The 26960-nt window shown below is 48.6% G+C and overlaps 7 protein-coding genes across 7 annotated transcripts; 4 read left to right on the top strand and 3 right to left on the bottom strand.

The window, feature by feature from the left end:
• Window positions 1–1651: 1651 nt before the first annotated feature.
• On the top strand, window positions 1652–2626 carry MAM_06699 (uncharacterized protein; the record flags this gene model as incomplete). The annotated part of the gene is made up of 2 exons (XM_040825497.1): window positions 1652–1692; window positions 1756–2626. The coding sequence occupies 2 exons, from the start codon at window positions 1652–1654 to the stop codon at window positions 2624–2626; spliced, it is 912 nt and encodes a 303-aa protein (XP_040676488.1).
• An 805-nt stretch (window positions 2627–3431) lies between these two features.
• MAM_06700 (B-block binding subunit of TFIIIC) lies at window positions 3432–8993 on the top strand (the record flags this gene model as incomplete). The annotated part of the gene is made up of 1 exon (XM_040825498.1): window positions 3432–8993. The coding sequence occupies one exon, from the start codon at window positions 3432–3434 to the stop codon at window positions 8991–8993; it is 5562 nt and encodes a 1853-aa protein (XP_040676489.1).
• A 460-nt stretch (window positions 8994–9453) lies between these two features.
• MAM_06701 (Ubiquitin-conjugating enzyme/RWD-like protein) lies at window positions 9454–10602 on the bottom strand (the record flags this gene model as incomplete). Its single annotated transcript, XM_040825499.1, has 3 exons — window positions 9454–10063; window positions 10138–10435; window positions 10524–10602. 3 exons carry the CDS (start codon window positions 10600–10602, stop codon window positions 9454–9456), a joined length of 987 nt encoding a protein of 328 aa, XP_040676490.1.
• Window positions 10603–12003: 1401 nt separating this feature from the next.
• On the bottom strand, window positions 12004–13414 carry MAM_06702 (ATPase type 13A2; the record flags this gene model as incomplete). Its single annotated transcript, XM_040825500.1, has 5 exons — window positions 12004–12201; window positions 12259–12513; window positions 12579–12783; window positions 12899–13259; window positions 13405–13414. 5 exons carry the CDS (start codon window positions 13412–13414, stop codon window positions 12004–12006), a joined length of 1029 nt encoding a protein of 342 aa, XP_040676491.1.
• A 360-nt stretch (window positions 13415–13774) lies between these two features.
• On the bottom strand, window positions 13775–18462 carry MAM_06703 (uncharacterized protein; the record flags this gene model as incomplete). Its single annotated transcript, XM_040825501.1, has 13 exons — window positions 13775–14061; window positions 14122–14588; window positions 14656–14888; window positions 14945–15079; window positions 15132–15214; window positions 15280–15612; window positions 15674–15827; window positions 15887–16758; window positions 16807–16938; window positions 16998–17064; window positions 17126–17260; window positions 17333–18262; window positions 18325–18462. The coding sequence occupies 13 exons, from the start codon at window positions 18460–18462 to the stop codon at window positions 13775–13777; spliced, it is 3966 nt and encodes a 1321-aa protein (XP_040676492.1).
• A 1119-nt stretch (window positions 18463–19581) lies between these two features.
• MAM_06704 (nucleosome assembly protein) lies at window positions 19582–21038 on the top strand (the record flags this gene model as incomplete). Its single annotated transcript, XM_040825502.1, has 5 exons — window positions 19582–19625; window positions 19685–19764; window positions 19812–20543; window positions 20598–20932; window positions 20988–21038. 5 exons carry the CDS (start codon window positions 19582–19584, stop codon window positions 21036–21038), a joined length of 1242 nt encoding a protein of 413 aa, XP_040676493.1.
• Window positions 21039–23193: 2155 nt separating this feature from the next.
• MAM_06705 (NAD(P)-binding domain protein) lies at window positions 23194–25139 on the top strand (the record flags this gene model as incomplete). The annotated part of the gene is made up of 8 exons (XM_040825503.1): window positions 23194–23492; window positions 23550–23857; window positions 23982–24461; window positions 24525–24634; window positions 24733–24775; window positions 24854–24912; window positions 24969–25050; window positions 25111–25139. 8 exons carry the CDS (start codon window positions 23194–23196, stop codon window positions 25137–25139), a joined length of 1410 nt encoding a protein of 469 aa, XP_040676494.1.
• Between the last annotated feature and the right edge of the window lie 1821 nt (window positions 25140–26960).

Raw genomic sequence — 26960 nt, forward strand, 5'->3', positions numbered from 1 at the left:
ACCGTTGCTCTGTTCTCCTCAGCGATGGCTCTGTCGTAACACATTGCTGGTCTGACAGGTATGCGGGACGTAACAGCTAAACGGTTACAGACGGGCTCCGGATCGAGACAATGCCATCCGCGCTTAGTTTGTGTCGGCGTGCGATGCTTTGCCATGGCGCCAGGTCCAGCCTCGTGGGGAAACTCGATTGTTCGTGTTAGTATTGTCTCTCCGCGCCACGCAACTCCTAGATTGCTACAATTTGAATTCGATTGCTACTGTCACCGATGCAGTTGATCTGAATAGAAATCAGGGTAGATTGACCCAGGAAGTTGGTCCGAACTTCTGGATATGCAGGATGATCAGCCAAGCCAGATCCGCCACCTTGTCGAGATGTCTCGGCAAGATTACCAGATGCACGTAACTTAGTTCTCGATCTGGAGGCTTCGAAAGTCCTCCACACGGCCCATGCGGCACGGATCATTTCGCATTCATGCCTCTGCATTGTTCCTGGTGCCTCCACAGATAAAAAAACTCTGGTGCCCTGGGCGGAGAGGCCCGGTGCCTCGTTTCACGGTCACGATAACCGACTCACGAGGTCGCAAGGTCATTGGCCAAGAAATTAATTGAAGTAGCATTGCCTAGTACTATCCTAATCTCCAACAACGCACGTTCGCGAAGATTCAATTCAGCAGTCGCGCGGAACTTGCGACGTACTTGGGGAGGGTCCACCCTGTCATCGCAAGGGCCTGATAGGCCACACCACATGGCACATATTTTGGTGTTTAGAGACGTCTGGAGGATAACTAACTGAGATGATACATGGATCCGTATACTTCTCGCTGGGACTGTGCCCTGCGTGGCAGCGTCAGTGTTTGACCGTGGTTGGAGGTGTTTGGTTTGCCAAGCCGTTGCGGATGTAAACTACTGTCTACTGATTGACCTACGTTGGGCGACTGACCAAGGGGCTGGGGTCTGAATACAATAGCAGCGTGTGATAAAAGAAGCGGGCGACGATAACTTGATGATTTGGCTGTGTGGCCTGATTGACTGATTCCCGAGATGCCCATGTTCAGTCAGGCCAAGGGAAAGGTTGTCTGCGGTGTTCAGATTGACTTGGGGAGAAAAGTAGTGATATAGTATGCGGTTTTGCCTTGTGTATTTTGTAGTTTTCCATATCATGGCGAGAAACAGAAAGTAAAGATTACCGAACAGCCATAGTCGGCCTGGCTTTAACACCAGATAACGTCCCCACCTACGTCGTGAATGGCCGAACGAAAAAAAAAGTCAGCCAACTCAAATCGGACGAGGGTTTTTGATGCTACTTCCAGGAAACTTTGAGGTTCGATTCCACCCGACCGGAGATGAATAATTCCTAGTGATCAATGGTGCCCCGGCTGTTATTCCCCAAGTACCTGGTATACAGCACGTCGTCGGTTGTACGCTTTGTCACCGGAAGTGGGGCTACTGGTGGGTCTCAATCAGGTTGGGACACACGGGATCCAAAAAAACAAAAGAAAATAACGTTCTCAAACAGGCTCAACTGGTGAAACTCGACGTCGCGAATAAAATATTTGCTAACCTAGCTTGCTTGTTCGACAAACTACTCCATCTGTGAGGTCCATGAAGCGCAACCAAACTAATCCGATGCTGTTCCTCCGGCTGGCCTACGATGCCTCACAAACACAAGAGAAAGAGAGGCGAGGACGACGAGTATGTCTATGTACCCATGCTTGAATGTATCGCAGGCGGCGATCGTAACTAATTTTCTCCAAGCTTCGACCTGCCGCCATCACAGAAGGCTCTGCCACTCCCAGTTTCGACGAGTAGACAAAATGGCAAACGAATGGGGGACCAAGCGAAGCAAAAACCACGCCGGAAAGATCGCAAAAGTGACGATGGCCCTCGAGCGTTCAAGCGTATAATGGCATTTGCTCAGGGTAAAAAATCAAAACCTGGACTCTACAATGGAGAATCTTCCAGGAGCAGGCCCCAAAATCCAGGAAACCCGGCCCAAATTCCGCGCATTAAACCTGGGGAAGATATGAGATCATTCTCTGCCCGAGTAGATGCCGCATTGCCAGTAGCTGGCCTAACGAAAAAGACAAAGACTAAGGACGGCAAGGATCTGCTTGGCATCAACGTCAAACGCACACGCAAGGAGCGGAAGATGCATAAACTCTACGATCAGTGGCGAGCCGAAGAGAGCAAAATACAACAACAGAAAGAAGAGGAGCTCGAGTTGGCAGCAAGTAGAGAATTAGAAAATGACTACGACGACTTATTCACTGACAGCAAGTGGGCCGACACCAGCGAGCTGAGGGCCAGCAAGAAGTCTCGCAAAAGGAAGGGCAAGGAACCAGAGGAAGACCCTTGGCTGGAATTGGCTCGCAAGAGAGGGGAGGCCAGAATTGGCCTCAACGATGTCGCTCAAGGACCTCCAGAGCTCTTCAACGGAAAGTTGAGAAAAAAAGTCGAATTAGGGAGCGCGACTGTTGATGTGGACAGTATCCCCAAGATTGCAGGAAGCCTGCGAAGAAGAGAGGAACTTCAAACAGCTAGAAATGATGTGATAGAGGCGTACAGAAAGATAAGGGAACATGAACAGGCCAAACTTGAGGCACAACGTGGGAAATCTAGGAGGTAGAACAGCGCCGGTAAAATTTAACCAATGAAGACGGTCGTCAACATTCTGCGATTCAATGAGTGAGAGAGTCGGCGGGTAACCAAGTTGATTACCGCCTAGTGACCATGCATTCATTATAGGAGTATATGCCTGCATCAAAATCAGCTCCTTCGACAATAGGCTGTGTTGTTGTGCCAAGTGGAAGATGCGCAAATAATCCTACCAGGAAAGTTGTTCCGTACAGGCCATGATCTTGTCACACCAAACAGCGGGCGTGGCGACACCACACTATTTTGTGTGGTATGCCACCTTATATGCCATGCGACAGATCTCAGTGATTGGGATATTTTAGCATACCTGGCCAACGAGAGATGGTTTGGTGCCTTGCTGCGATTGGAACCCGTGATGTCAATTGCGATTACGTCATCTTGTGGCTCGCCTCGGCGCTGTCCCAGTGGCGCGTGCTCAATGTGGCGACTCCCCGCAGAACTACTGGCATCCACTTGGAGCTGTGCGTTGGTCGCACGTTCAACTCCCAGCCAACACAGTCGAGGATTTCAACACTTTCTTATCCGCGTCTCAATTTATACTGAGTTCTCACCATGAGAAAATCCGCATGTCGCTCAACATGGTATGGGAGCTTGAAGGGCTAGTTTCGCACCTATTAGTTGTTATTTCTTGTGCCGGTGAAGAAGGTACGGGTCCAATCCGCAGCCTAATCAAGTTTTTTTTTTTTTCAATTGTCATGCCTCAGCTCAGGCATGAATGACCAAGTCGACGACAATTACCATACGAGCCCTATCATAAAGTCCACATTCACTGACTCATGTATTTCACAGGATGTGCTGTCGGTGATATTGTGAGAGAAATCCGTGACTCTGCTGGCTTTTCTGGGTCGCGGAATCGAAGCCATGGAGAACCACTTTCAGCACAAGTGGTTGCTACTATTTGGAGCTGGCTAGTCACAAGAAGTGACGTATCCGTTGGACCCGACAGGATGTACAATGACATACCTTTAAATGAGATATTGGCTTTGATCAGGAATGTTTCTGAGGGAGGTAGTGATCCCGATGGGATACCAGGCGCGAACCAAGGATCGACATATGCAAAGTTGGCATCGAGCAACGCATCGAGTTTCCCGACATTTTCTGATGCGAAGCGGATTTTTGTCTCTGAAGACACCATGTGGGAGACACTCACTGGTCATTCAGTAAACTACAAAAGAGTTCCGCGTTCTGAGTGGCTACTCCTTCTGGGCATCGCTTCGACCAAGGATCAGGGCATATTGCAAGGTGATCTGGGTCGCCTCGTTGACCAAGACAAGCGATCTGTTCCGAAGCGTACAGACTCATTGGTGAAGAAGGGATATATCGTAAAGAGGACAACTCTCGTCAAGGGGACAAAAACTAGCAAACTTTGGCTTAAATTGTTTGCGCCTCCGCTTCCAAAGGAAACCGACGACCAAGCTGTCGAGCGAGAGGCGGAGATGAATCTATCACGTCTCGTATTGGCAGCTAATCTTGAGCCAGTCCCGTGGCACACGCGTTGGACGGGCGAATCCATGGATTTCCACGCCCTGGCCACCACTATTATGGCCACCACAAAAGAATGGCACGTCATACGCTTGCAAGATCTCAAGACCAAGCTAGGCGTACTAGGTATGAGATGGCAAATGAAGATTGTTTCCAAGATTTGTCGTTTTCTCAACTCTTGCGGTGCCATTCAATACGTTGCTGCTAAACTGGAAAACAAGTTGTTCAAGGACTGCATCAGGTTCAACAAATATCTCAGTGCCAAAGACTGGTCAGCTTTTCTTGCTACAGGAAAGCGTGCTACTAAGCCCATAAAGACCGCTTTCCTGGGCGTGGCCGATCGGGCAGAACGAGATAGACATGTTGATGCAATACAAGTTCATGGCTCTCATCTGGAAAGGATTTCTCCATGGTCAATTGACGATCCGTTACCTCAAAAAATTACGAAGGCAGCTAAATCGTTTGGTACAATTGGCCTGACGAACCCCGAGATATACGCTCTTACGCTGGGCCCGACCTTCAATCGGTATGTGTCTAGCATGACAGCAAGCATGGCAACTTCCACAGTCCAGCCGTCGTACCTGCAGCACATTCAACTCAAGAGCGAACATATCAGGGTAGGGAAAGTAGCATCATATCGATATTATGTTCCCCAGCTTCGCTCGACAAGAAAGCCTGCTTCCACCCTGGAAGTGAGACGAGATCAGTCAACATCATCGACATGTATGCGCTGGTTTGATCCCCTTCCATCCGAACCCAAATTCTCTTCGCAAAATACCACCATCTCAAATATATGCGGATTTTTTAACAGGCGGCGCCCTACCTCCGGCGAATTGAAAAGGCGCGGACGACCTAAAAAAAGTGAGCCTGTTGATGCTCCTGAGCAGAGTGGGCTTGACGATTCTACGATAAAAGTTCATAGTCAGCCGACTTTAGAATCAAACGCTGGCATTTCGTATCAGAATACGAATTGTTTTGTCACTCTTCACGTTTCGAGTAGGGCACTCCGGACTGCGTTAGGTCAAAAGTCTACGTCTCAGGACAATCAGGACTCAACGCCCCATGTTGCCAAAAGCCAATCGGTGGTGAAGGCAGACAATATGATGCTGAGTACGGTAAACAAAACTGGTCCGGACGCAAGCTCGTCGCGTGACGACCAAGGAGGCCGTGGAAATCGCCGTGGATCGGCGAGGGGAAGAGGGCGAGGCAGGCCATCGCATAGGACCTCCAATGAAAACACGCCATCACGGCCTTGGATTTGTGAAACTTGCGGTGGCAGTTGGAAGAATGATATTGGGCTTAAGTACCACCTCGAAAAGTCTCGGACGCCATGCAATCCACAGTATACCTCTGGGACACAAGGTTTGAGTCGTCGTGGAAGAAAATCCTCATTTTTTGCCTCCCAAGCCCGCGAGTCACGCAGCGAAACCCGTGTCCGTGCATCTTCGGAGTGTTCGTCGCCTATTCGAGATTTGGCGGAAGTTGAAGAGGACAGCAGTGGCCAAGATTCAGTAGTCGATAAGATGACAACCGTTGAACGCCATGCAACAAATCAACCTCAGTTGATAGACATTCCTAGAATAAGCCCCTCGTCGAATTTGGCGAGAGTGAAGTCCTGGAAAAGGTCTTCCACGACTTTGGGTCAGACTATCAAGTTTACGGCATCAAAGGGTAATCAGGGGTTACTCCTCCAGCCCACAACAAGCCAACCACGCCAGGTTCCCATCTTTCAGAATCCAAACCGCCATATGAAGACTTCATCAGCTATGATTGTACAAGGCGTATCAAAGGAGGAGCTCAATATCACCAGGCCTTGTTCATCGGTCTCAACGGGTGTTGTGCCTCAAGCAAAGCAATCACCTCCAGTCGGTATAGTACTTGCCGACAATACAGCAAGTTCGCTGGAAGCACCGCATACAGGTCATCGTCCTGACACGCTCTTTGTTGATAACGGATCCACTACCCGCACAAAGTCTAAGACAAAAGGAGCAAAGGTGAAGGACAACCGAGCCCGTATACGCCACTTCATTGAGAAGCTGCTCCGTGATCAGAACGGAGTTCTTCTTGGCGGCAAGTTGCTTTGGGACCATATGTTAGCATCATGGAATTCGGAGTATCCCGAAGCACCCACCCCCAAAAGAGATGAATGCCAGTCCGCTCTGAATTGTCTCTTGGAAGAAGGCCTTGTTATGGAGCACTGGCACATGTTCCGTGATACTACTCGATCATTTTCTAAGTGTCAGCTGCTAACCTTACCTGGCGTTGACGCCTTTTCTTCAGAGTCTCTTCAACTACTTGATACAGTCAAGTCTGTGCAGGCCTTTAAGCAATCTGATGGGCATGTTAAAATAGCAGAGGATTCCCGCTTGACCGACAGCAAAGCTGGAGGGCGTGGACGTAGGCTACTGGCCAGCGAGGTAGCAGTATTGCACGCTCCAGTGTACGCTGCCCAAGTTGCTTCTAAAAAAGAGCAAGGATCGGAGACCCGAGAACGAGGGGGAAGACGGAGATTGTCTGGTTCGAAGGGTGTCATGGAAGCCACTGGCTCCGGCACTTCAAAAAAGCGCAAACAAATCAGATGTGTGCGTGCCGTTGGAGAATCAGTCACACCCACAGAACTACCTGACTTCCCTCTTCCTCAACCAAAGACTTCGTCAGAAATGATAGTACGATTCCTCCAGCCAAACACTTTTTTGGAGCAAGATGCTTTAAACGCCTGGGCTTCAGTGCCTGTACACGCAGAGCAGCCTCAGCCAAGTTCGAAAGAGAATGCCACAAAGCAGATAATCCCAATTGCGCACACTCAGACTGAAGAGCTCTTTAGCCCTCTGACAACTGTTACTAGCCAGAATGGGGTTTGGGAATACCTAGATACCCAATACTTTGAACGAGTTGGCGGTAGCTTCTCTGTCAAAGGATGGATGCCAAATGCCATATGGTTTGGATGGGCTTCTTTCATTCAAGCTATCGAGAGACGACACGCATCCTTGGGCAGCACACAAGGCTTCGTAGATGAAAACGATGCTATACACCACCAAAATTTCATGAGGAGGATTCAAGCTTGCGTCGAGGTAGAAATGTCCTGGGGGAGAATTTTCGAAGAATCCGGCCCCGGATCTGCCGGTCCTCACAACATATGGGTTCACTTTCAGGGCCAGCCAACCAGTCTAGACGCAGAATACCGCAACAGACTTGCTTGGCCGAAAGATGGGCAGCTTACCCAAGCGTCGCAATGCAGTGTCTATGTTGAGGCGGATTACGCCTCATCATCCCCCAGCGATGGAGAAAATGAACGTCCCAAAGAGACAGGTACCAGAAACGCACGGATTCATTATTCAGATCCTCGACAGTCGGAAAACATGGCGTCTAGGGCGAAACCCGTAAGCCTTGTGACCCGTGCTTTAACGCCCCTCCCCGTGTCGCAACATGGAACTGTCAGTAGCGATGACGTTGAACCACCGGAGGATTATCCATTTGACGGAACGGACGACTTGATGGCGGCTTTCATTGTCGTGCGTACATTGATGGGCGGCGCAGATAAAGCCATTGACTGGGGCCTGCTTATGATTATTTTCCCAAATGCCAAGTTAACATACCTGCGAAGGTTTTGGGTTGACGCGAGAAAGGAACAGGGTCCATTCATCGCTAATTTCACACGTGCATTCCAAGAGAGATTTATTCCTGCAATCGAGCAGAATGACATACCGATGATTGACTTCGATAGACCTCAAGATTATGACTGGGCGAAATTGATCCGATGGAGCCTGCAAATACCCCGTGAAGAAGGATTTAAAATTCCATCTTCCAGGGAGTTATTCAACAGTCGTTTCAGCGTGGAGAGTACCAAACCCTCCGGCGAGGACTGGCGCGAGCGTTTCTTCCACACTCAGTCCTCTATTTTTTCACGTTTCGAAGCAGTAACAGCAGTTCCCGGTGTCTTTGCTATTGATAGAGGCCCTGGCACCTCCAAGGACGACCCTGCAGAGCTCAAGGAAATAGGAATTGCGAGATCCTGGATCAAATCACTGTGCAGCATGGGAGACGGAAAACACACCGTGGCAGAAATTAGGGACAAGTTCTTCACATTGTCACCTGGCAACAAGGAAAAGACGTCGGCTCTTTTCAAGGACGCCATTGAACTCCTAACGAAACAACGGGTTATATGTAAAAGCAAAAAAACGATTCTAGGCGGCCGCCCATATCGACTCAACGAAGGATACGTAACAGCACTGAATAAAATGGCCCAAAATTCAAAGTATAACGAGGCTGCTGCGTTCAAGCTTAAGATGGATACCATATTCCGGAAGCAAGGGAAAATGCGAATACCATACACATTCAGTGACGGAGCTATGATGGCGCTGACAAATTTGAATGCGTCTGGGAGAATAAAATTGGTTTCGACAAACCTACCTAACATTCCTTTTGGTTTTGAGCCTGGGAATTATGAAAGTCGAAAATACCCAAAGTCATATTATCACTTTGGCCTGGAGGCCATACCAGCAGAAAACTACTTATATAACGACCAAATTGACGTGCTTCGCCTGGCTTGCGAAAAGGGGCCGCCAGTGGGACACCTGAGCGAGGAATTGCCTCAGTGGGTAGATTTCCTTGGTCAACCAAACAAGCAACGTTGGTCAGAGATACTGGGCGCGTTCTGCTTCACTCTGGCGACGCGAGGTTCCATGGATACCATTGGTATCCGTAGCGCTCTGAGCCCAATTTTAACCGAGTTTGAAGTACAGCTCATCGTGCGTTGGGGCAGCGAGACCGGAGTGCTAAGAGATTTCTCAGACGGTGTAGGATTGACAGTAGGCGAATGGTGGTGGCTGACTGTACCATGGCTTCGTCAAATATGAGAGTAGGCCGCAGATCCGTCAATCCCTAGTCTTCCTGGCTTAAGTGGCCTGTTATGTGATTTCTGGTGCTGTCACGTCCGATGGGACCGTCCTGAACTTCATCACTGAGAGGAATTACTTGTTTGAATTTGTTATATTAGTACTTGGTGATGCTTCTAGCCAATAGGTTATCAGTAGCTCTCGGGCATCACTCTGGTTCAACGCTTGGATTGAGGGTCTGTCAACACAGCTTAATATATGATTTCATAATAATTTCATTGCACCGTACACGACAGCCGTGCTTTGGAGCTACATGAAGCGCACTCACAATATTGGTGTTAAAAATGGCTAGCTACATAAGTAGACGAGCATCAAAGCAAAAGACTAAATGACGACAAAGGACGTATACTTCAATCCGATGCATAGCACGACTATGGACCAGTAGTTGCTACTCCAGACTCCACCAACGCCGGCGCTGGACTCAGATGCCGAACAGGACTTTAAGAAGAAGTGCAGCTAGGACAATCACCAAAGCCACGATAGCTCGGTCAATCCACAACGGTACCCCATCAACTCGTGAAGCAATTGTGGCTGGCCGCCTTTGTCGCTGTTGCAATACTTGAGCGTAAGTTGGTTCGCTGCCGCTTGCTGGGGCCATACGGGTGTCTGGCGGTCCATCTGAAGGCGACGATCCGGCATCTTCGGGTAACGCAGCAATTTGCGGTAGCTGTTCGCTATCCCTAGTAGAAGGCACTTTTTGTACAAAGCCTTCCGCAAGTTCGGCGGGATCGGAGTCAGGGACTTGAGACCGATCCAGAGCTCTCGATCCACGCTCACGATCTTGAGGCTTAGGCTCCATTTCATCTCTCCAGCCCATACTTAATTCTGTGGGCACTTGGACATCATTTTTAGTCGGAAAACTCGATTCATTGAACTGTCTCTCAGTTTCCGATATAATATCTGCGTTTGACCGGGCACACGTGGAGCACCTGAAAGTACGGGATTCACGAGCAAGGCGGCGGCGAACCTCTTCAGTTGTATCCAATCCACCAAGTTGGCCGCGAGCGTCCGTTTCCATAAAGCTACGAAGCCTGTGTGGAAAGGAACTTGTCAGACATTATCGTACACAGGTACAGATGTGGTATTTGCAGGCGATGAAACATACGCTACAATGGCAGTTCGGATGCCCCAAGCCGGTTGCCATGTCTCCTCGTGATGACCGCTGATACTGAGGCAAATCTCGCGATTAGCTTCAAATCGGCCATTCGGGGTGGTGAATCGAAAGCTGGGCGGCCGCAATGGATATGTGGGCGGGAGGACTATTCGGCCATGATATATACCCTCGCCGTAAACAGAATTTGGAGGGCCGCGCAGAGTAAAGTGCCACTCGAACAGATCAGTCTCGAGAGGCTCAGCGGTATAATCAGGAGAAGGAGAGTTCGTGATTTCAGCGGCTTCGCGCACTTATTGTATCGCAAGAAGATAAAAGCATCGTCAGTCGCAAGATACAAATCTCAAAGCAGGCCTGATGGACTGAGGTTCAACACTTACGGATTCTCCGAATCGTCGGCGACTTAGAACTGACTTGCGGAGTAGAGGTACTCCTATTTGCTTCCATAGCTGCGACCATGGCGTGTATTGTCTTGTCGGAAGAGAGGGGGAGCACTTCAGATTCGAAAGGAAGCAAACGGACCGCCCAACATTGCCTGCTAAGAAGTGACGGACCGCGCGCAAAGGTCAACACACAACAAATCGAACCCTAGTTATACCAAGAGAGAATAATATTTGTAATGAGGAAAAAGACGCACAGGTGGTGGGAAAGAACAGGGAAGCGCTCACCTCCGTGAACAAAGATCAATCAAGCTGCGGCACACTGCGCTGCTGGGCTCTCAAGCCAACGTGTCCGAATCTGTTTGCGGGTGATGGAGGGAGGGGCCGTCGCAGGTTTGGTGACCAAAGGCTGGGCGAATACGTCTTGCTGCGCCAAGCGGAATTTGATTGTTGAGTACTCCGTACGCCGCACGAATAGTATACCGTCGGGAGCGTAGGGTCGAGGATAGTGTCTTCGCGATTTGATACGGCTGGCTTGATGAATCGATGGCTTTCTGCTTGGAACGCTCGAGGCACTGTCAAAGTAATCATTGGGCACTTCCACGTTCGCATCAGCCCGGGGCGGTTCTCGCTAGCCAAGATTGCCAGAAGTACCGATGCACTGAGGTCATTAGGCACTGATACCTTCTGGTCACGCTGGCCACTTATGATCAAACAATTAAAATCTTACTAAGCAATGCAGAATCATCCTCAACTTCTCCACCGTACTGGACCTTCGACACAGAAAGGAACATAAAGGAGCTGAGTCCCTAAGCCTCCCAAAGGTAATTCAGTTTCCATCAACTGTTATTTCCCTGTTCTTATGCGTTCCCTAAACTGAACTCGCTGACATTTCTCGCTGGAGTGTCTCTCTGTCGACCACGCGGAAGACGAGAACAAGCTGTCCCAGGACTCGCCTTGGTGCGACACCTTTTCCTCGTCAGGAATATTACACAATGGGTCCCCCTAAGCCTCCTATCCCACATGTGGCGCCTATTTATCGGTTGACGGCGACTGCTCTTGGTGCTGGAATGTGGTTTTGGGTGAGTAATAACACAGCCTACTTTGTACTGCGTTTTGCGTCTCTGGTATCCAACCACACGACTCAATCCTAAAACCTGTACCAGTCATGACATATACTAACCATATCGCGGATATTAGTTGATGTACAGGGCTAAGAAAGACGGTAAGCCGCCTGCGGCGATAACGCTTCCCTCATAATCGCGCGAACACCATGTCCAGAAGTGTATGTCGTTCCTGCAGGATGTTTACTAACTTTCGAGCAACAGGACCAGTTCTAATGGGCTGGAAGCATCCTTGGGATCACTAGATGGCGACGGCCAACACCAGGATTGGATGTATGGCTAGTGATGCCTAGTTCGAAGTATTTAATTTTTTACAACACAAACTGGGAATACAACCGCTAAATACAGTTTCATTTCTAAGCGGCGAACGGCTTCTCGAACAAGTACTGCGCGACTCCCCAGGTGTCACCTCCTCCGTGAGCAAACAATTCCGAGCAAGCCATGTAAAATATTTGCCAGCGGTTATACCAAGTGGACGCGTGTTGTTCTCCGTATGTCTCAACCAGATGCGGCCACATATGCTTCCTGTTGGAGACCATCAATGATAGCCAGTCCTAGACTGATTATTAACAAGCATCCTAGTATATGATATTGGTTTACTTGGAACATACCTCGCATGTCTTTGAGTAATGTGACCCATTCACCCACCACTGCTTCTTGATGGACAAGTCCCTCTGGAAGTAAAGCAACAGGTCAACAGAGGGCATGGTGCCGCCTGTAAAAAAATGTGTCGTCATCCACCCGTCTTCAAAGTCATATGGTGTGGTGCAGTGCGCGAATATGTGCACAAAAAGCTTCCCGCCGACTCTCAGAGCCCGGGAGATCTTGGCCATGAGGAGCTCGTAGTTTTTCATATGCTCAAAAAGCTAGGAGAATTGCAAAATCTTCAGAAAGCTGGTACACGATCATAGGAGAGTGAAATGCAACTAACTTCAATCGATACGACACGATCAAAACTTTCGGGTTCGAATTCATAATCCACGACATCCCCGGTAATCACTCTGACATTGGTCAAGTTTCGACGTGCCGCCTCGGATTCAATGTACTGCTTTTGCGTTCTGGAGTTCGAAAATGCGACAATATGCGATTTTGGCAGCATCTCAGCAAAATATAATGCTCCTGAGCCCCAACCACATCTAAAATACTCAATTAGAATACCTGTCTGTTGCATCGTCCAACTCGCTTCGCCATGAGCATAAATGAAGTGAAGGCAGTTCCTGGCTGAATAAGATAAGCGCAGTGAAAACTCACCCAAGATCAAGAATATCCATGCCGTCTCTCAGGTCTGCTTTGTCAATATATGACTTCAACATTGCCGCCTCAGCTTGTGCGAGTGTCTCATGCCCTTGCGGATACAAGCAGCATGAATATTTCATTCGTGGTCCAAGGCACGCAGCTAGGACGCCAGTGCCAACTTCATAGTGTTGCTTATTAGCCGTGTCTGTGGCAATAGCCATTGGTCGAGTCCTGAGCCTCTCGATATAGACCATCTTAGCCTCGAATGCATCGGTGAGGGACTTGCTTTCAATGGTTCTCAACCGCTCTCGAAGCTGTTGCCGAATGCCTAACCTGATCAGAGCCTGAGGCAGGAACCCACGATCTAGAATCCATTCTAAATATGGACGAAGATTCCAGTTGAGTGTTAGGAGACTATTTCAAAAGACGTACGCTGGATTTGGAACAGTAGTAGAACAGAAGCATCTACCGCAACGGCGCACTGGTAGTCAATTGAGAAAGCACGGCAACTTGCCACATACCGTAGTTCATATTCGGGTGGATAAAATTGTCCAGCTCCTCAGTGGCTCAAGGTTCAGACAGCCTAGCGCAGGAGAATTCGATGCAGAGAAATGACTGAGCTCTAGACGAAAGGTGAGGGAAGAAAATGTAGGAAGGATGTGGATTCAGTATCGTCGAGTTATTTCCGACTTGTTTCATACATATCGCTGTTGCCTCCTTGGTTCAGATTGGCGCATAATAGTTGGCTGATGTTGAGATAGAAGAGGTGGGCGAGTCAAATGGAAGTACTGAGGTGGTGAGGTCATGGACTGGCACAAAAGTGATTGCGCGGACCCACATTTGTATGTAATTGGCTGTTGTTGCCTCTATTTTGCTACCAAGCACAAAATCTTAATTTTTCCACATCTCCTCACGTATGACTTTGTACTGCTTGCGTATTTTTGCACGTCCCATAATTCGTTGCTTCGTGTAACCAATTGTTCTTGCCAGTGGCATTGCCAAATACTTCTCAAAGAACCAAGCAAAAGCCAAGTACGCCAGGCCCAAGACCATGAGAAATAATTTATACCCCCAATCAATATGAGAAAGTTCCATCAGTTTCCTAATCCACTGCCCTGGATCAACTATCATATATACAGTGATGACCAGTGCAGCCACTATGGTGAGAGTGAAAGGCCCTGGACTAAAAGTTAGCATTGCAATTGTCTCATTGTGCCGGCTTGATGCAACTCTCTCACAGTTCTTCGTGGTTTTCTGCCTAAATGGTGGACCAGCATTCAGTATAACTCCGGATAATATATACTCAAAACAAGACGACAAGAAGAGTGCTGTATTCTCCGAGTTTTTAATATTTGCTTCGCGGCCGACCTCAGGTGGTTTGTACCAGGGCTGTTCTCGTACGGCAAGAAAAGCGGCCCCTTGAATGCAAACACAGAGAACCATCAGTCCCAGGAGGGGTGTTAAGACTTTGCGAGAAACCAGATCTGCTGTCGGCCGCTTGCGACACAGGAATGGAGCTGGTCCTGCCCAGCCCATAAATACAGCGATGGGTAAGATGAGCAACAAATCAATGAAGAGAAACTGGAAGTCACCCAAATTAGACGCCTTAGCATAAAGAAAGCTGACCGACGTGAACTGTATGGCGGAATACAAGCTCATGTATTTAAAACAGCTAAAACTGGTCACGAGTGCCGCTCTTCCTTCCCTATAAGCCATACAAAGTTAATAAACAGGTTAATTGATAATCAGCTGACGAGCGGCAAGAGACATACCTAATAACTTCAGGTACACAGCGAATGTCGAAGACACGAGACGTAAATGGAGCAGCAACAGAAGCTTCTGCTTCAGATAGGGATATACCGACATCAGCGGCCTTTAAAGCACCACAATCATTGGCCCCATCGCCGCAGAAACCGCAACAAAAGTCGATGCTCTGTAACTTTTCCACAAGTTCATGCTTTTCATCAGGAGACATTCTGGCGAATATTTTCCCTTGCACGAGCATCTAGATGTTCAAAGAGGTCAGCTTCATACCACAGCACAAGGCAATTGAATACATACGCGTTGCAAGATATCCCGGGGGGAATAATCGACGATCCAACGGAACGCTTCCCCACTAACGGCCAAGGAAAAATTCTGCAGGTTTGAGATATCATACGGGAGAGAGACATCTTCCTCGGGTGGCGCGGGAAGCGGCTTTGCGATACAGTTAGACGGCATACCAGTTAAGTTTCCAAGAAAGACTCACAAGTAAAGTAAGTTTGTCAAGGCATAAGCGGCTGTTGTCGATGCTCTCCCATTGCAGCTCGGCCATGGGGTCACTGGAGTCACCTGAAGAATAGGAAAACAGGATCAATGATTTGTTCATAGCCTTGTACAGAACTATGGTGTCCTACCTCGCAGAAATCGGGGCACAAAGCAATGCGCTTGTCTGTCTAGTAGTCCCGACTCGCGCGCAACGCTGATGGCTGTTAAAATATTGTCACCAGTGACCATTACTGCGCTGATGTTAGAATCCAGAAGTTCTTTCAAGACACCCGCCGTCGTGGGTTTCAATTTATTCTCAAAAATGATAAACCCGACGAAATCAAGATTGCTCTCAACCTCCGGCCTGGTTAATTTTTGCGCCTTGACCCAACTAAGCTTGGGCAGGTGTCTGGTGGCACAGCCAATTACTCGGTAGGCTTGGTGGGTGTAATATGAGAGCAAGTCGTCATAACCATCAGGAACTGTCCAGTCAGCCGAAAATCAGTTTGGTGACACAAATACCGACAGCCCGGGGCTACTAACAGCTTTCTGGACGACAGATCTCTCTCATAGCCTCAGGAGCACCTTTCACGTAAATGTCGCCATTTTTCTGACCGAAACGTCGTGTAATAACACTCGCTCTCCGAAGTTGAGATATAAACTCGAAGGACTTTAAAACACCTAGCTCGATGGAATTCTTCGTTTTTGCTATGTTAGTGACAAATATAATCGCCAGAGGAGCCGGAGATTTCATACATCTGGTGGACGAGCAATGGATGGCGTCAGTCCGCTTTGCTCATCATCGTCACCCTCCACAGCCCTCTGCTTTCCTTCTTCAAAAGACCAGCCGGTAAATTCGAACATTTTTCGATCCAGTGGGTCACCAACGAGTTCTCCGTCAACTGACCTCAGCGAGTGGCATGTTGCCATCGTGAAAAGTGCGGCTTGAACAGGGTTCCTGCTAGTTGGTGCCACTGCCCTGTTCCCAAAGTCGGGTGCTCGAGACAAGAGCTCGCTGAACTCTTTACCTGCTCCTAGGCTGATGCGGAGTCCGAGAACATCGAGGCCATCCTCTGTCAATGTCCCCGTTTTATCAAAGCACATGATGTCGATTTTTCCCCCCACATTGACTCTCTGGGGACTAATACAAAAAATTTGTTTTTTCTTCAGACGTGATAGAGCAAAGTTCGTGCCGATTGTCAGTGTCGCTGGCAGAGCAGGTGGTACGACAATCGTGATTAAATCAAGAGCACGAACAATGACAAAGTGCCATCCAAGCTTTAGCCGCACAAAATTGACAAATGAAGTGGCAAAGCCCAACATGGCGACAATGGCCATGACACTGATATATCTAAAGGAGTCTCGGTAGAATTTAAAGCCCGAGGGCTTGGGAAAGAGCATAGACCGTACCAGCGCACCTTTGGTAGTGTTGAACCCGGTTCTAACGACAAGAGCTAAAGCGACAGCATCTTCATCTTGGCCCTCCTGAGGTCGTCTTGTTCGGACAATTTTCGTTCCGCAGTATAGGAAGTGTCGTGAAATCTCAGGGGACACTGAGGAAGCCGCGAGGTCCATGGAACGCAAGGTCTCATCCGTTGCGGGAATCTTGGAGACTGGGACAGACTCGCCTAATCTTGTCAGATCGACCGCGCATTGACTTTAACGTCATCCCTTACCGGTAAGCATGCTCTCGTTAACGATACAGTCGCCCGTGAGCAAAAGACTATCACTCGGAAATTGTGACAGGTTCGGGTCGCTCAACTCATAAATATCTCCGGGCACCAGGTCGCTCGACAAAACGCATTTCCCTGTTTGCGTCTCAGCATTGCTATCTGGATGGGATGGTCTATTAATTTGAGGGCCATACAAAAGCCGTTTCTAAGAACTCGTACATCACATTCGAACCGAGATATTTCGCGAAGGCGCAGCATCGTCTAGCGATGTTAGCTGGCTTCTGCCCTTTTTTGGGGGGGAGGGGGTTTCTTTTAAACTTACAGCCCGTGTCTCAATCAGCGTCGTAGAAATACTAGCTAGGGATATGATGAATATGCATGCAGCATAATAGTAGTAAGAGTCCATGGACCAGAGGATCAGGCTAGCGACCTGGAACATATAAAATGGGTGAAGGACCTAGTCAACTCATGTTAGCTGTACTCAACAACTTATTCGCCTTCTGGTGTAAGGACCACAGGAGCTCGGTACCTCATCTATGAGTAATTGGCCAATGGTTTTCTGTTCAATATCTATCAGGTTATGACCGAAGATGGCTTCACGTATGGCCTTGTCGTCGCTATCCAGGCCTGATCGAACGAGTCGTACATCTGTCCATTCGGGATCTTTCCACCCAGAAGACATGACAAATTTATCTTTGACCGGGTGAAAATAAAGTCGGACATAGCGGTAATCTAGCGAGCGTAGATCGTCTATGAGTGGGTCGTTTTCATCGTCAAGGCTGTTGAGAAATGGCTTTTCCGGTATACCGAAGACAGACGAGACAGGCCTACCATACTCTAGAGTCGTGACCTTGATGATGCTCAATTCACCCCATTGGTTTTCAATGACCACCCAGTCGCATTGCCTTAGCGGACAGAGCCGTCCGACAATTGAGATGTACCATCGTGGCAACCAGCGAAGAAGCAGGAATGCAATCCCGCCAGTGATGAAGCACAGCACTGTATATATCAAAAACCCCGCTTTACTCGTTTGAAAACCGGCTACGACGATGGTTAGATCCTCGTTGGCCATGTACATCTTCTGGCTACTTCGCCCTTCGGTGCGAGCACTGGCCACTGTAGCCGTGCTGTCTCTGCGGAGGAGATGTACGTGAACAGAATCTCGTGACTGCGCTGACGAACGACGCCTCAGCATGTAATCATCGTGAGTTGCGAGATATTCTCGGTCCGCCGAGTCTTCCTCGTCATCGATGCCAAATTCGAGGTCGCCGAGATCGCTGAGGCTCCGTCTAACAAAACTTTCATTTAGATTAGTAAATATGTCTGGCTCCTCCTCGCCTTCTGGTACCTCGGGCTCCTCGTAATATGTGAAACTTGCTGTTGAGCCGGCACGGGCTCGGCGATGGGAGAAGGCAGAGACACTGCTGGGTAAACTTTCCGCCACAGGGCCTGAGTAGAGCTAGGGCAGGCAATTAGTTGAATAGGCCTTGAAGATGGCATACTTGGTCAACCCAGGGATACCTCGTCGTGTGCCATTTCAACATTTTCGAATACACTGGAGCTGCTCTGGTTGGAGTTCAGGCGATATAAAGTCGCTGGGTCGTTTGCCGCAGACGCGCCGTCGCCGCGGCGTAGGCTATGAACCCTATCATCATTCATCGCTTGGTTTCGCTTTTCGGACGCCCACGTGGCATATCTTGGGGTCTCAGTTCGGCGTCTTCACATGCGATGAGCGGCGGCCGAGGAGACAATGGCCAGCTTGCGGTAAGAATTGTCAGCATGTACGGGATGGTTCTGCCATTGCTGATTTGGAAAGGTCCAATGCTTGTGCGGCTGGTGCGCCGTTTGCTCCCGAGGCTTGCCCGGGCAGGGAATAGCTAACTGGCCGGTCCCCCCCGCCAGAGTGCCTTGCAACCAGCCCAGGCCTTCATATATATCCGACTTTTGGCTCGTCCAGCTCCTCAAACCATTATCCATATGTATTCGAGCAACTGGAGGTGATGCTATTAAAGTAACACGGACTTGGTGCCATCTTACTATTCAGGACCAGTTGCGGCTCTACGTATTGCCGTATGCACTACCCTACAGCCGCGCAAAAATAACATCAAGCTTTACATGTAGAGTTACCTAATTATCCACACTTCTTTCTACCTATACGCTCTGGTCAAGCAAATGCAGCTGCAGGTTATCGGTAGCCTAAATAAGTTGTCTGCCTATAACAGATAATTTAAACAAAACAAGCAACTCTGGTCACAAAAAGGCCCTTGAGGCGTAAATATCAGCTGGAATTTAAAGATCAACGAACGTGAAACTGCTCGCATCAGCGAACCTCATTATTGTCTGGGCTAGATCCTTAACACCAAAAGTCTGCGTGACATATTATCGTCACCTAGACTGTTTGCCTCAGGCTGGGGATGGGGGCTGCTGAACCTCCAGCAATGTGCGAGGATAGAACTTGGGACACTGGCGCTGTTTGCCCCCTCCAGACAACATCGTTCTCGCTGAGAGTTGTTTCAAAATCTCGACTAGCCTAAACAATCCGTTCGTGTCGGGCCCAACAAGCTGGCTCTCCCACCAGACTACGCTCCGCCTAAATTTTTTTTTCTCGTTTGCCCGCTTGCTTCCCCACCGAAATTTAGCCAGCCGCCAAAGAGCGGGTTCCTCACCTCAACCTTCTCCTTCCCCATCTTCCTCATTCCCTTCACAAACGTCGTCCTTCTACCATTTTCAACGACCGCTTGATATTCGAACACGTCGTGTTTCCACCCGGCCAGCAAAATGGCCGAACCGATCAGAAACAAGCGACCTGACTTGACGGCCCCGTGAGTAGTTACGTCCAGGCACAAACCGCCTCTTCCCAAACTAATTGCCCCACCTCCAGCACGCCTCAGAATACACCAGCTACCAATGCGCCTATCTCTTCCCATGCCCAGCAACCTGGCGTGGCTAGTATCAAAGAAGGTAAACATCCATCATTCAAAACCAGACGTTGCTCGTTGATTACTTAGCCAAAACTCCAGAGGACATGGATCGCGCCGCTGCCGCAGCTATTTTCGCCCAGAACCCCAAACTAGTTCAAATGATACAGGGCCGTCTGGGCTCGCTTATTGGCCGCTCCTCAGGATATATCGAGTCACTTCCCCCTGCCGTTCGCCGCCGAGTTTCCGGTCTGCGTGGCGTCCAGAAAGAGCACTCGAGGCTCGAAGATGAATTTCAGAAAGAAGTCCTGGAACTTGAGAAGAAATACTTCGCCAAGTTCATGCCGCTCTACGAGAAGCGTGCTGCCATTGTTAACGGAAAGACAGAACCGACCGAGGAAGAGGTCAAGGCTGGTGAAAATGAGGATGGGCAGGGCCAGGCTGAAGGTACACCTGATGATGGCGCACCGAAGCAGGGTGATGTCGCCGAGGATGTATCTGGCATACCCGAGTTCTGGCTGTCGGCCATGAAGAACCAGACGACACTCGCCGAAATGATCACCGACCGCGACGAGGCTGCACTAAAACACCTGACTGATATTCGCATGGAGTATCTCGACAAACCTGGCTTCCGTCTCATATTTGAATTCGCAGAGAATGAGTTCTTCACCAACAAATTCATCACTAAGACGTATTTCTACCAAAACGAAAGCGGCTATGGTGGTGATTTCATTTACGACCATGCGGAGGGTGACAAGATTGAATGGCGCTCTGGCAAAGATTTGACCGTGCGTGTCGAAGCAAAGAAGCAAAGAAACAAGAGTATGACTTCAAATTTTGATGCTTCACATGAAGTCCATTCTGACAGTCAAACAGACACCAACCAGACCCGTATTGTGAAGAAGACGGTTCCTACCGAATCTTTTTTCAACTTTTTCTCCCCACCCCAAGCCCCCACCGATGATAATGTAGAGGACGAAGACGCTGTGGCTGATATTGAAGATCGACTGGAACTTGATTACCAGTTAGGCGAAGATATCAAGGAAAAACTGATTCCTCGCGCTATTGATTGGTTCACCGGTGAAGCTCTTGCCTTTGAGGACGATTTTGACGAGGACGACTTGGATGGTGAGGATTTTGACGAGGATGAGGATGATGACGAGGATGACATGAGTGATGATCACGACGACGAGGAAGATTCCGACGAGGAAGTAAGTTCTTATTGCCTACCCTCTGATTTATCAGACATCTTACCAGTTACTTTAGGACGAGTCCGGGAAGCCCAAGCAGGAGGCTGCTGAGTGCAAGCAAAGCTGAGCAACTATGCTGCTTAGAGACTAATAGTTGTGCGATTTCTTTTCTTTTTTCATCAAACATAGTCTTGACCCCTAGTATGAAGTATTGGGCGGGTTAGTTGCATGATCAAATAATATTTAACGACTGGCGCGCTTGCCTGTCGCAAAAGTCGCAAGGGAGGACGTGGTGCTGGGTGGCAGGTGATGGAGGCTTACGAAGTAGTTTTGAGGGCTCTGGATTAATTTCATAGACAAACAAAAAGGGGCTTATGATAATCGGCAGATACATTTTATTTTTCTCTCTCTGGCAAGACAGTGGCAGCTGCACTATTGTGATGAAGTTCCGCGCTGAAGAAAGAGAGCATTGCACATGTTTAATTCCCACACAATGGAGGAGCACCAAAGAATCTGTTAGGCCAAAGCTGGAGTTGAAGCAAATCTATCTCCTTGCCCATGTTCCCCTGGAGCAAGATCGCGTGTGGTGGTGTATTTTAATCGAACAGAATGAGCTGTCATTACCTGCCTAAGTAGTTTGCAAGATGTTGTCAACTTGTTGCCATCAATGAAGAATAAAATGAAGGAGATGTAGTATGGCAACGGCCTGGTTGTCTGCGAGGATGTGTTAGGATAATTTAAGCTTATATTAGATGAGAAACGGCTACAAAGGTGACAAAATCCTAGTCGAACCAAGAGCAGACAAAGAGCGCTGGCCGAACCCTTCAATTCCGTTCGCCGCCGTGCAGAGGTCTACATGCAGGGAGTTTTGCGCTTCGGGCTACCATCGCCCCGTCACCAGCCAAGCCAAATGGTCGTGGCAGCTCTCGAGGCCCATATCGCTTGAAAATTGAGATTCCTAAAATTTTGATGTGCTGCTGAATAAAATCGGCCTAGAGCGGCAGCAGCTCGTTTTCTATTAGTTGTTGTATATAGCTGGTTTTGGGATAATCGCTACATTGCCAGCGTATGTGAAGTGACTGTATATATTTAGAGAAAAGCGTGCAGCGCGAAGTAGCAGTAGCCCGCAACTTTGGTAGCACCAATAACCAAACTTCACGATTGGCCCCAGAGCGGTACGTCTGAAAGGGGCATCGCGCCGTTTTGGCCAATTGGGTAACTAGTTACTTGCAACACCCACCTACCAAGCTTGAAGCCTTCACCATCTACGGAGTAAGTTAGTTGTGACGCATTTCCTATCTGTACTCCGTAGATCGGAGAAACATGGGCGAAGATTCCCGGATTCAAGCCACGAATAATTCAAGGACGGGTTGACGGGGCAGAATGTAAGCATCCCAATTGGCTCAAGCGTGCTGGATCAGCAACCTTGTTGAGCAGCACCAGAAAAAAAGAAGGCCTACTGACTGGTCCACGAGTCATACAGTCCACATGTGAAAAATTTGCCCATGTATTCGTAAAAATCTGTATGCAATTCACTCATTTCCACGTCTGACTCAGGTTGGTATTACTTGAGGGAGAATTTCGGGAGGCAAGGACAGCCTTCCGACATGTAAATGTCTCTTTAACTGCAGTGGTTACATCTTCCCCATCAAGCCTGTAACTTACTGCTGGCTCTACAACTTAGGTACTAAGTACTTAGATGAGGAGCAAGTACCTAATTAAGTAGGTACTTAATGTATAATCTGCAGCTAGAGTGGATGGGCGGTGGTAGTAGGGTGAATGTGTCAATTGACAGCCTTATCCGAAGGAGTTATAGGGACAGCTAAGGTAACATACTTACGTAAGTACTTAAGTAACCAGCAATGCTGTGCCTGATTTGGGGAGCCTGGCACCTGTGATAGTCCACTGGTGTGCTCTTGACATCAACTGGTCCCATTCATCGAATCAAATTGTCGTGCCCGTTGAGGCTGGTGGCGTCAAGTCATCGCATGTCTGCTCGAGTGGACAAGAGGAAGTAGTTCAGTAGTAACTACTCCAGTACAAACTGGGGGTGCTTTGTTAAGTACTTACTAAGTAAGTACTTAGGCACTTAGGTAAGTACTGAAGTACGCATGTAAGTTGAACCAGGCCGTCGCTGAAGGCCCCCCCATCAGACGTTTAAATTGCTTAAATACCCTGGGACTTGTCGCAGCATGCTCTACCCCGCCAAACCACCACTCTCCCTTTACTGATTCCAGAATTGATCTTGTCCTACTGAATTCTTGTATCGAGATTCTTTCACCATGACGCCTCCCCTCGATATCCATACGGTGACTTCAAGAACGGTCTCCCACAGCTGGGATCCAAATAATTTGTCAACCTCCCCAACAGCCACTTTCAATTCCCCCCCATCCAGCTGGGGAGGGGCTTTAGCTCATCGCGGCGCACCAAAACAGCTCAAGCCTTTCAATACGCAGGACATTAAAATTTTGCTGTTAGAAAATGTCAACACTACCGGTCAAGACATTCTCCGAGGACAGGGCTACCAAGTCGAAGCGCTCAAAACTTCTCTACCTGAGGACCAACTGATTGTCAAGATTCGGTGAGTTCGGTCAAATTTCCACCCGACTCGTATCGTTGACTCACAAAATGTACGCAGCGATGTACACGTTATCGGCATCCGATCCAAGACGAAATTGAACCAGCGAGTACTGAAAGAGGCCAAAAATCTTCTGGTCGTTGGCTGCTTCTGCATCGGGACCAATCAAGTCGATCTTGAATACGCTGCTCGCCACGGTATTGCAGTCTTCAACTCACCCTTTGCCAACTCTCGTAGTGTTGCGGAGCTTGTGGTTGCGGAAATCATCGCCCTTGCACGTCAGCTGGGTGACCGCTCCTCTGAGATGCACCGTGGAACATGGAACAAGGTTAGTGCCAAGTGCTGGGAGATTCGAGGCAAGACCCTAGGTAAGAAACCATATTCTGAGCGATTTTAAAATATTTCTCTCCACGGTACCTTACTTCTGTAGCTGCCGTGTTGAACGCCGCAACACTCCTTGATTGTGCTTTGACTCCTGATCATCTTTGATAGGCATCGTTGGATACGGTCACATTGGCTCACAGCTTTCGGTTCTCGCGGAGGCCATGGGCATGAATGTGATTTATTACGATGTCGTCACCCTCATGGCTCTTGGTACTTGCCGCCAAGTTCCGACCCTAGATAACCTACTAGAAGAAGCCGATTTTGTCACTCTTCATGTGCCGGATCTCCCGGAGACTCGGGGTATGATCTCGACGACTCAATTCGAACAGATGAAGCACGGATCCTATCTCATCAACGCCAGCAGAGGCACTGTTGTGGATATTCCGGCTCTGGTGAAAGCAATGCGATCTGGAAAGGTTGCTGGCGCTGCTCTTGATGTGTATCCTAACGAGCCGGATGCTAATGGTGATTATTTTACCAACAATTTGATTAATTGGGTGGAAGATCTCCGATCCTTGAATAACATTATTCTTACTCCTCATATTGGAGGTAGCACAGAGGAGGCACAGCGTGCAATCGGAATCGAAGGTGACCACGTCAATAGCAAGATGTTTCGTTTTCCATGATACTGACTTGCTTGGTTTTCTCCAGTTGCGGATGCACTCGTTCGTTACATCAATCAGGGTATAACTCTCGGAAGTGTGAACTTGCCTGAGGCTCAACTAAGATCTTTGACGTTGGATGAACCGAATCATGCCAGAGTAAGGACTCCTCCACATATGTCGGCAATGGCTTGTTTGCCTACGTTTCTCATTCTCTGTACTAATCATTTCTTCACTTGATATTTATTCCTTCATAGGTCATTTACATTCACCGCAACGTGCCTGGGGTGCTGCGCAAAGGTGAGCTACCCACACAACGCCCAACTAAACAAGTGAGACCTGCAGGGGTTTAAAGCTGGCTACTTACCTGTCCCAAAGTCAACGAAATTCTCGGCGGCCACAACGTTGATAAGCAAATCAGCGATAGCAAAGGCGATGTAAGTCTGGCTTGTCGCGATATAGTACTGGTCTTTGTCTAACATGGATTCCCAAGGTTGCATACTTGATGGCCGATATCAGTAATGTGCGCTATGAGGAGATCAAAGAATTTACCGAAAATCTGGAAGCCCTGAGCTGTAGGTTTCTTTGCAGTTGGATAGCCTCATCCGCCTTATCACTAATGTTGAGTTATCTAGCATGTATTATGACGCGGGTGTTGTACTAGACGTCCAGATTTTGGCAGTTGTAGGCAGACATTAGTTGCAGCACTCAACGTGCTGAATGTTCCCTAAAGGCCATGGTCATTAGCAACCGGGTTCTGAGTTGCAAGAACAGCCATACATAAGCTTGCGTTGGACCTCTGGCGTTTGGAATATGATTATGGGAAAGCGATGGTAGTGGGTTGACATGATAGTATAGTTGAGCTCAACAACAACTTTAGCATAGACTGGACTCAAATCCGAGCAAACCAGAATAGAAAACCAATATGAATGTAACAAGGGCTGGTCTTGGAGATCAGGGCTTGGAGAAAATGACTCACATTCACATGTAATATCGTAGGGTCTCAAAGGTCCTTGGTTCCTCCACCTGATAAACCTGACCAACGAGGGCTTTATATACATGATAGTAGTGCCTGTGTGTGTAACTTGAATAGGCAACAAAGGGGTGATGCCCTTTGTGCCTTAGTGCCTTGATGCCTTAGTGCCCAAGCCCACTAGTGGCCTATGAGGGCATCGTGATAGCTGCAACCTTTGTGCATTGCAGCTAGTCGTGTGGTTGAGGCTTTTCCGTGTAACAATGAATGAGCCTCTTTTTGCGCGCTATTTCATGCACGGCAAGTTGCAATTGAAATACCTAGGTTGGATTCTTGGCAGGTAAATTATGGGCAGTATGGATTATCATTAGACTAGCATCTCGATTTGCTTCGAGTTTTGGAGGTCTTGTATGTCATGCTATTGTGCTTTCGCTGTAATATCTATTACTAATCGAACGTCGGTACTGTTCCAGCTTACTCGGTTCTCGATGCCAATTGTTTGCAGAAGAGGTACTCAACTCTGATTTCCCCCATCACAATATTTGTTTGTCTCGAACACATGCCATGTACGTCGAGCTGAAGCTGCTAACTCCAGGTCTCAATGAGGAACCGGGGCACTCCGATTTCTGTCGCTCTCAGCTACGTGCCTGGAATATAACGAGAAGTACAGGCAGGAGAAAAGTTGGCACGTTGGCGTTTCCACCACAGTTGGGCAACGGATGCAGAGGCAAAAGCTTCTTCAGACGACAACTCATAGAGGAGAGAGAAGGGGGTGGGATAAGAGCATTTACAAGGCCTTCGGGAATTTTGAAGAGACGTGTAGCTCAGCTGCCGTTCTCGTCCTGCAATCCTTGTATTGACCTACCTCACACGCGCGGCCCCTGTTTTCATGGACGGTAGAGCTCTCCAAAGAAAGGTAAGAAATCGATATAAGCTGGTTAAAAGTCCGCCGTCTTGTAATGGCTGATAAAGCTAAATATGATCCTAACAACACCCCTCTGCGTGCCATTCTACCTACCTACCTAGGTAGGTACCTACTTACACCAGTAGTCTGTAAGGCTAGTCCGTAATACTTGTGATAGTTCTGCATACCTACTTATAGGTACTTAAATAGGTGGGTACAGAGATAGCCTCTGGTACAATCGTCCAAGTAGCAGGCAGCCGTACATTGGTCCAGCAATCAGTTCTGGAATGTCAACGATACCAAATGCAATGCACGATGAAAAATAGGTTCCTCTGCGCATCGAGAGAGCCTTTGCATCCACGACCGCAATCTGGAGAAGTCAATTTGGGAAGCGCGTTGTGGATCGGTGGTTGGTGTCTGCCTACCTACCTCTTAAGTACCTAACTACTTAGTAATTACTTGGTACGTTACCTGGGTACTAATCGTGCCCGCCCCACTTTATGTGGTTCGGCTAGCAAAAGCCCTCACCACCAAAGGTGGTGCTCGACAGCAAGGCGGGCCGGACACCAAGGCGGGCCAATTTTCAACCTAATAACGCTATTAACCTC

The sequence above is a fragment of the Metarhizium album genome (assembly GCF_000804445.1).
Source record: "Metarhizium album ARSEF 1941 chromosome Unknown scaffold_23, whole genome shotgun sequence".
In the NCBI taxonomy this organism is placed as follows: Eukaryota; Fungi; Ascomycota; class Sordariomycetes; order Hypocreales; family Clavicipitaceae; genus Metarhizium; species Metarhizium album.